This window comes from Balaenoptera ricei, chromosome 19, assembly GCF_028023285.1.
Source record: "Balaenoptera ricei isolate mBalRic1 chromosome 19, mBalRic1.hap2, whole genome shotgun sequence".
Lineage (NCBI taxonomy): Eukaryota > Metazoa > Chordata > Mammalia > Artiodactyla > Balaenopteridae > Balaenoptera > Balaenoptera ricei.
The window spans coordinates 6,129,171-6,138,655 of record NC_082657.1 but is presented as its reverse complement, the minus strand read 5'-3'; the positions used below and the strand labels follow the sequence as shown (position 1 = coordinate 6,138,655).

The 9,485-nt window shown below is 47.2% G+C and overlaps 1 protein-coding gene across 1 annotated transcript; it reads right to left on the bottom strand.

Annotated features, from left to right (window-relative positions):
* Positions 1-242: 242 nt before the first annotated feature.
* KLK13 (kallikrein related peptidase 13) lies at positions 243-9,485 on the bottom strand. Its single transcript, XM_059905440.1, is given in 8 exon segments — positions 243-431; positions 1,993-2,129; positions 3,517-3,705; positions 3,708-3,784; positions 4,100-4,185; positions 4,187-4,299; positions 7,525-7,611; positions 9,452-9,485. Coding segments are annotated over 8 exon segments (912 nt in total).

Below are 9,485 nucleotides of genomic sequence, written 5' to 3'. Positions count from 1 at the left end.
TAAACAGTTGAGAGATCTGGGACGTTGTCTGGGTTGGGACGTTCAGGGGGCTGGGATGTTTCAGGGATGCAACGTCTGGGAGACCATGATGCTGAAAGTAACTGAATGCTTTTGAAACATGTGATGTCCGCTGGGATTGGGTATTTTGAAAACATGGGTCACTGGTTCAAGCGGAACACTTTGGGAGGGACAGAGAAGGGCTAGGCAAACCGAGTAAGGAGGCAGGGAAGCCAACCCGCCTTTTACTGTGGGCCCTTCGTCCATTTCTACTCCCGAGTTGTCCGTTTTCGGATTGTTTCTTGGATCCATGTAACACACTGAGAGACTCGGGTGTAGACACCAGGCCGGTTGGGCTGCCCACATGGGAAGTCTCCCCAGGAGATGATGCCATAGAGTGTTCCATTACAGATCACGGGACCCCTGGAGTCGCCCTGAGTGGGAGAAAGAGAGAGGGAGGGGGTCCTAAACAAAAGGAGAGACACACACGGAGGCAGAGGTAAAGAGAGATAGGAATATGGAGAAAGGGTGAGACAGAGCAACAGAAACAGAGATAAGGAGACAAACACAGAGAGACAGGAAAAGAGAGAAATTGACAGAGATAGAAGCTGAGACAGATAGAGAGAGACAGACAGACACTTCTGTGTCTCTCCCTGTTTTTCCGTTCCTCAGTCTCATTGAATTGGTGGTGGCTTACCTCATAAACCTGTTCTTGGTTCTCTGGCCCCAAATCCCACCTTGTACCCCTCCCTACCTCCCAACCCTGCCTCAGCTTTATGGTTCCTTGGTGTCGTCTTACTATTGGGTTAATCCAGCCACATTCCTGGTAGGGTAGGCAACATATCTGCACTGCCACTTCTCCCTCTGGGCCCAGGGCAGAAATTACTAATTACTCATATCATTAGTTCATTATCATACCCTTTCCCACGAAACCAAAACTCAATCTAAGAAGCCCCCTCAATTGGACATACATTGGGTTATTTTTGCCCGTGTAGTATCCATTTCCCCTTATTTTGATGACAGCCTCTTGATTTTTTTCATTTGGGGAACACCCTCTCAACCACCCTCAATCCATGCAACTTGTCCCTGCCCCTACCCGCCCCCACGGCTAGTCATGTGACTCAGACTTGGTCCATCAGGGAATCCCACAGCTCTGGCCAGAGTGGTGGTTCAGGACACAATACGGTTGACCCTTGAATGGCACAAAGGTTAGGGGCACTGACCCTCTGCACAGTGAAACTCCCCCTATAACTTATAATTGGCCCTCTATATACGCTGTTCCTCAGTATCTGAGGTTCTGCGTCCGCAGATTCAATCAGTCTTGAATTGTGTATTTACTGTAGTATTTACTACTGAAAAAAACTCTGTGTTATAAGTGGACCCATGCAGTTCCAACCTGTGTTGTTCAAGGGTCAGCTGTACTTAAGTCAGCCTAGTGAGAATCATGCTCAAAGTGTTTATGTACACAGTTGGAAAAGAGATGTTCTCTCTTTCAAATATGGTTCCTTAGAGGGTGGGATGTAAGCCCAAAGCTGCTGGGGCCATCTTGCTATGGCATGGGAAAAGTTTAATTGAGAATGAAGCCAAAACTGAAGAGAGAAGAGCTGAGAGTTAGAGAGAGACAGACTCTTAAACATTATCTGTGCACCTCGATCCACCCGTGCCTGAAACAAGACACCCTGGACTTTTCAGTTACAAATGCCAGGGTTTTGTTTAAGCTGGTTTGTGTTGGGTTTCTGTCACTTGCAACCAAAGGAATCCCAACGCTTATACATCTCAACACAAGGATCTGGGCAGCCACTGTCAGTAAAAGCCCAGGCTTAAGATGAATTCTGTTTGCCAGCCATGGGTATCCCCTTTTTGTCTTGACCCTCTATGCTAGGAGGTATCTCACCTTGCAAAGACTGGTTTGCCCAAGGCTGGAAGCAAATCCTTCTGCCCAAGCATCTGTCCCCACCACGTGGCCTGTGGCAACCCACCACCCCTTGGCCTCACCTCACAGGAGTCATTGCCACACTCTTTTGTGCCGGCACAAAGCATGTTGGGTGTGATCTTCCCCGGGTAGACTTGATGACATTCCTCACCTGAGCATAGTTTGATGTTGGCACATTGGAGGGTTTGGGGGTAACTCACTGAAAAGGAGAGAGAGGAAGATCTAAGGATGTCTGTTCTGGACAGGCTATGGGGTGGAAGCTGGGTGGGCAGAGAGTTGGTAGAAAATAAAGATGGGAAGAGAAAGATGGGAGAAGAGATTGGATATGTATCTGGGTAAAGGGATGGAAGACAGAAATGTGGAGAGAAATGGGGGGAGAGGTGGAAGAAAAGATGAAAAGTGGAGAGAAAGATGGAGAGGAATGGGACAGGGATAAATAAATATATCTCACTATGAGATATAAAAGGGGAGGTAGATGAGGAGAGAGGTGAAGCAAGTGATGGGGAAAGACAGAGAGAAGGTGTTGGGAAGAGATAGGAAGGCAAAGGGGTGAGAGAGAATTGGAGATGAGGAAAACACCAGGAGGAGAAGAGATGAAAAGAGATGTGGGAGAGTAGGAAGGAGTGGTAGGAAGAGGAATGGGACATGTTGGGAAGAAAGATATGGTAATGAGACTAGGGGAGAACTAAGGACTGCTCCGGAGATGCAAAGGGCTCTTGTTGCTATAGGGTTCAACTTTATATTCATATATATATATAATTTATATCCAAAAGATATATTTATTTATACTTTATTATATTTAATAAATATAATTGATATAGTAAATTTATTTTCTGAATCATAAATGATAATATTTATATATTTAAATATTATATATATATATATATATATATATATATATATATATATAGTCTGTGCCACACAGCATGCGTTCTTAGTTCCCCGACCAGGAGTTGAGCCCCGCAGTGGAAGCGTGGAGTCTTAACCACTGGACCGCCAGGGAAATCCCACAAATCTATTTAAATAACTACATAAATATATCGTTTATAGCTTAGGAAATAAATCTAATTTCTATCATTTACGTATTTATATACAGATGTATTATTAGGCACGTCCATATAACATGAACATATACTATATAGTATATATTTTTATATATTTATAAATTTATATATATTTATAAAAAGGAAACAATTTTATATCTATAACATATTATATGTGATTATAACTTTATATTCATAAATTTATGTATATTTATATAAAGGATATATAACTATATCATATATGATATATAACATATATAACTTTATATTTATACTTATATATGCTATAAAGGATATATAAAATGATACATTATCTATTATATGTAACATTATATAACCTTATTTTTACATATTTATATTTTATATTTACATAAAGGATATATATATAACTTTATATATTATATCTGTGATATCTGACTTATCACATATATAACTAAATCTATTTTTATTTATAAAAACTCCTCTTCCAACCTACCCTCCCCTCTCTGCCCCAGCTTCCCTGGCCACTCTGTGAGACCTCAGGCCACCTGTGTGGGCACAAACCCTGGGGACTGGTGGTGGTGCCCCAACCAGACACCGGACAGCAGGTGCCAGCGGGGAGGCAGTCGTGGTGGGAGAAGGGTGGGATTTGGATGTGGCTCGTGAGCTGGACCGAGGACTGCAGTTCCAGAAGCAGGATGTCTCGGTCATGGTTCAGGTGGGTGGGGCTGATCCGGTATAGAGGGTGGGGATAGATCGAACTACCTCCCTCACCTGCTCTCCATCTTCCACATGCCCCAGGGCTTCCTTGCCCAGGTATACTCTGTATCCGCTGTGGGTGCACGAAGAGGGTGGTTAGAGGAGCCCAGGAGCCCATCTCCGTTTCCATCCCCAACCTAACCCTCCCCCATCCCTCCTTCCTCATCTCCAAACATGTCTCCTTCCACATCCTCAACTCCACTTCCATCCAAACCCTCTACTTTGACTCCATTCCCATACCCACCTCCCCATCTCCACTCCAAATCTCATTCTCTCCCCCATGCCCATCCCAACCCAGTTCCAACCTCATCCTCAAACTCAGCTCCACCCACCCACCACCCCAGTCTCAGTCTCATCCCTACCCCATGCTCCCCTGGCCCCCACATACTCCTTTAGACAATGTGCTGCAGTGAGGACCCATCTTGGGTGGATCAGGACCCCCCCCCCTCCACAGAGCAGCCGCCCTTGCACTAGTTAAGGGCTACCTTCCAGGCTGAAAGTGGGGGGGGGGGCAGGTGTAGCCACCAGGGAGGAACCCATTGGTCCCACTGGTGCCATTAAGAATCTTGGGGTACTGCTGAGAGATGCCTGGTAAAAGAGAGAAAATGTTAGAGAATTGGGGTTCACGGGGGAAGGAGGCCTGGTGTTGTGGTTCATGGTCTTGGGGAGAGACTCAGAATTTTGCTCCGGGTGACCAAGAACTGATGATTCATTGGTTGGCCTCTGGGAGTTGCCATTTTCTATGTAGTAGAGATGAGTCAGGGCAAAGTGGTGATGTCCTTTTCTGTAGAAGTGACAAACACTCCACTGGAGGTTAAAAGAAGAGTTCATGGAATGAGGGTGCTTCTGATGGGTAAGCAGAAGCCTGACTTTCTTCCTACCTGAATTTTCTCTCCTGGCCCACTACAGGGGTTGATTTCTGGATGTAGAAGTGAGCCTAACCTACCCATCTACACAGGCAGTATCCTTCCATCCCTCCATCCATCCATCCCTCCATCCTTTCAACACACATTTACTGAGTGCCTTCATGACTTTACGTACCATTCATAGGCTAACCACCCCCAGATACAAAGTTTGCAGCACTCTGCATCATCTGACCCTTGCTAGTCTCTTCAACCCCATCTCCCACTTCTCCTCTTCACTCACTCTGTTCCAGACCCATGGACCTGTCCTTCAAACACACCAGATCCCTTGTGCTTGCTGCTTCCTCTTTCTGGACAGTTCTTTCTCTAGACCTGCCCTGTTCAGTATGGTAGCCACTAGCCACATAGGGCTATCTAAATTTAAATTAATTAAAATGAAATTTAAAAGTCAGTTCTTCAGTCACACCAGTCACACTTGAACTGTTCAAGGCCCCACATGGCCAGTAGCTACCACATTGAACAGCACAGATATAAGACATTATATACGTGAAATAGTCTACTGGATGGCACTCAGAATCTAAAGACTGCGTATCTGGGTCCCTCTTGACTCTGAGAGCTGAGCTCAAATGTCACCTCTTCAGAAAGGCCTTCCCAGATTCCTGGTCACCTGGTCTAATATTGGCCCTCCTGAACTCCCCGCCCCCTGTCATTCCCTATGACATCTCCCGAGTTGAGTTTCATCATAGCTACAATCACTATTCCTTTCTCTTTATATTTTGTTTACAATTAAGCTCCTCTTCTTGACTGTAAGCTGCACTGACCACAGACACCTGAACTGCTTTATTCAGTGCTGCATTCCCAGGACCTAGCGATGTCTGGCACACAGCAGCTACTCAAGCAATGAATGTTGTGTGTACGAGGCACTGTGCCTGGCATTAGAGGTGCAGCAGGCAACACAGGGACAGAGAAAGTCTAATCCTGAATGTGCCACTTTCTGGCTGGGTACAAGTCTCCAGCCTCAGTTTTCTCAGCTGTAAAGAAGGAAAAGTAATCGTTTGTCTCTCTTCGGGTAGTTGTAGGTTCAGTAAGATCCTACATCCAAGACACACACAGGACCTGGCACAGAGCAAGCACTCAGTAAGTGGGGACTGCTATTAATTGCACCCTCAGAAACTGAGTCATCATTCCTTTCTCTTTCAAACCTGATTTTGTCAGGAGAAAGTTTCACGATGGTGCTAATATCCTTTCAACACCTCTCTTGTCTTGCTGAGCTCACCTTTCAAAACCAGGAGGAAGCAGAAGGTTACCTTCAGCTGGCAACCCCAAAATTAAGTTGAACTATCTGCAATTGCTATTTTAGGGGAGGTCAAAAAGGGTCAACTATAGGCACTTTCAGGTGGTCCAATACAATAAACATTGTTTTTGTTCATTGTGTGGAATTGATTTTTCTCTCTTACCTTTTATTTATAGCAAAGGATGCTGTTTTCCATTTAGAACAGTGATATAAACTTCAAATATGTTTTAAGTAAAAAAAAAAAAGTTGCCTCTAAGAAGACCATTCGGTTGAAATTAATAAAGATGGTTTGCCAGACCATAAAGTCCAGGGTGTGGAAGACAGCACAGGCAACATGGATTAGGATCCTGACTCAGGCACTGCTGGGGACTTTGCTTTCTCAGAGTCGTGGGTTTTTCAGCTGTGAAACTGGAGTAATTATAGTGCACCTACCTCATAAGGCTGTTAAGGATTCCACAAGACGATGCATGTGGAGCTCTTAGCCCCGGGGCATGGCACCTAGAAGGGGACATGGGAGTCCTAGGTGTGTCACCAAAGGAGAGAAGCTACCCCACCTTCAGGCCAAGGGTGGTGATGGGTGCCTGAGGACCCCTCCCTCCTTCAGGTCTCAGCTCAAGGGTGAAGCCTTTTGGGGGCCTTTCCAGGCCAGGAGCTGCCATGATATCTCTGGGCTTCTGGCTTGGCTCCTTGAAGCCATCACCTCGTGTCACAGTTCTAACTAATTATTATCTAATTATTTGGGTAATTGTTTGAATAATGTCTGCATCCATCTCCTCTAGGCTCTGGGTGCTGAGAGCAGGAACTCTGTCTCTGCTTTTACAGCACGCGGCACTCTGCCTGGTGCTCAGCTGTTTGTTGAATGAATGAATGAATGAATGAATGAGTGATGCATGAATGGGGTTTCCAGAGAACTTGCCTGCAAAGGCAGGGAAAGGGGGCTTAAATGTGAGGAGAGGAATCTCTGCGGACCAACTCTGGGTGGAATCAGATAGGTTTGGGGTCTCCTCAAGGATTAAAGAACAATCTAGAAGGTTCTGGAAGGGCCTGAGAACGGAGACAGAATACTACCAATAAAGTAGTAATAACAACTAACTTTCCAGTCCCTTCTGTCTGCCAGGCGGTGAGCACCTTACATGCATTACATTTCAATATTCACAACCACCCTTTGTGGTCAGGACTTAATGTTCCCATTTTTACAGATGAAAGAAAGAAGCTAAGTTACTTGCTCAACGTGGCAGCCGTCAGGATTTGAACCCATGTCTGTCTCTTGTAACTCTGGGGAGGCCTTGAACGTGGGAGGGTCTTGGGGGTGGGCTTTCCAATGCAGAGTAGGACAATCAGCAAACAGGCTGGTTCGGAAGATCCCGAAGAAGACTTAAAACTAGGGCGAGCCCATCTGAGCTGGGAGAGGGTCTGCGGTCGGTGGGGAGAGTGGACTGACCCCAACTGGGACACCAGATCACGCAGGGACAAGCAGGAAGCTCTCCTGTGTCCCGGTGGGACCCGGCCCCGAGCGGGCGGGGGGCGGAGCTAGCGGTTCCCACGCCCCTCCCCTCCCCCTTCCCCCTCCCCCTCCCACCCCTCCCCCGTCCCCCCTCCCCCCCTCCTACCATGGTCTGGAGTGGCCACCCGGCCTCCACCCCCGCGCATTCTTACCTTCTGACAAGGCCACCGTCAGGAAAGCGATTGCGGCGGCCAGGGGCCACGTGGTGACTTTGGGGTGGGGGTCAGGGCGGGCGGAGCCTGAGAAGTTGAAGAGGGTGCTAAGCACTGGCCAGAACCCCCATCTCTGGACACTCCCTACCCACCCTGCTCTGCGTTTCCCAATCTTGAACGTCCTCTCCTTTACTCTGAAAACGTTGACCCTGGAATCTGCAAGCCCCTCCCCAAGTGCCATTCTTGGTTGGTGGGGGGAGAGTCCCAGGAACGTGGTGGGAGCGGCAGCTTGCACACCTCCCTCACCTGGGGCTCTGGCTTGCAGCCCTTCACACTAGGTGGCCAGTCCCTCCACCCCTGCCCTCCAGCGAGCTGGGTCCTTGGTGAACGCTCCCGCCCCTCTCTACCCTCTCCGTGTCCTTTCTCCCCTCTCAGGGAGAGCTTCCACTGCCAGCTGCCTCAAACTTCAGCCTCGACCCGTGACTTTTAACCACTGAACTCCCTGCCCCCAGCGCCTTCAGCATTTCCCTGTTGCTGGCCGTCCCCTCTCCACCCCCAATGGCTCAGCTGGCTGTCGCCATGCACCACCCCCCCAACCCCGCGCCTGGGCTTGGCCCTTCGTGTGGGGCGGAGCTACCAGGACAAGCTAGGACCCAGATCTGGTTCCACCCAAGCCCAAGTTGAACCCACTGTGAACTTTCAGGCAGCAAGACCCACGTGGAGGGAAGGGAAAAGCTCAATTCCTTCTCCAGGCCCACCCAAAATCCCTAAGGCCCTCCCTAACATCAACCCATTTTTTATGCCACTTTCTCATCCCCCCTCCAACCCTATACATATTCTTAATATATGTCAGCTCCTGGTTGGCCATTTTCTACTCTATTCCCACCTCCCAACTAATTTTAACGATTCCCCTTACCGTCAGTCTATCCCTCAGACCCATTCCCATCAACAGCCTTATCTCAAGTTTATCTCTCTACATCAAACTCAACACATCTCAGCCTCATCTCCAGCCCTATTTCTTCTGGAAAACACAGGAATGCCCAAATTTATTCTACCCTTCCCTCCTCCCCCAATCAGACACAAGAAAGGAATCTTCAGATAGGTGGATAGAAAGTCAACTTAGACTTGGATGTGGGCAGGGGTTGGGCCTGGGAAAGCAATATTTTGGATAAATGGCCTTTTAAGAGCAGGGTCAGATGGGTGAGGCAGTCCATGGGGACCTAGGTGGGGAGGGAGAGGCAGGAATCAGGAAGCTCTGGGGACGGGATGATGGGGAAAAAGAAGGAGGAAGGGTGTTTTAGGAGTGAGTAGGCGTCTCCTGGAACTGTGGGTGGGGACATGAGCTAATCCTAGGGGGTGGAGGGGGTAGGATTAGGGATTAAAGAGGACAGAGGTGGAGTCAGAATTTGAAAGAAAGCCAGAGACGGGGACCAGATGATATTTGGAAAGAGAGACAGCAGTGGTGTCATGATAAGGATAAGGGGTTGAGATGGATGGAGTGAGTATTCATCTCAAAACTGGTGTGGTCCATATTGGGGGAGTTAAAGTTTGGACATAAGGGTCAAATCTAGTGTTAAAAGATAATTTTTTTTAAAGTATCTAACCGTGACTCTCCTGCATCTATAAAATGAACATATGTCAAAGATGTTATTTGGATTTGTTAATAAGCGATGGAGCTAGCAAGATGTTACAAAGAACCACACATGTATAGGCAATAAGAAGTGCTAAAATGAATGAACAAATAGATGCAAAACTGGCTTATTCTATATGGAGGGGAGAGAATTGTACTTCCACCTGACAAACGTCATTTGCACGGTTATGGACAAGAATTATTTGCACTGCTATCGACTATTTATCATTTACAGAGTTGTAAAGTAGCTCAAAGACAGTAAAAGAAGCTGAGACCCCATAGAATCAGATAACCCACCTAGTTTTCCATTGATGACATCTGTTGGGTCCAT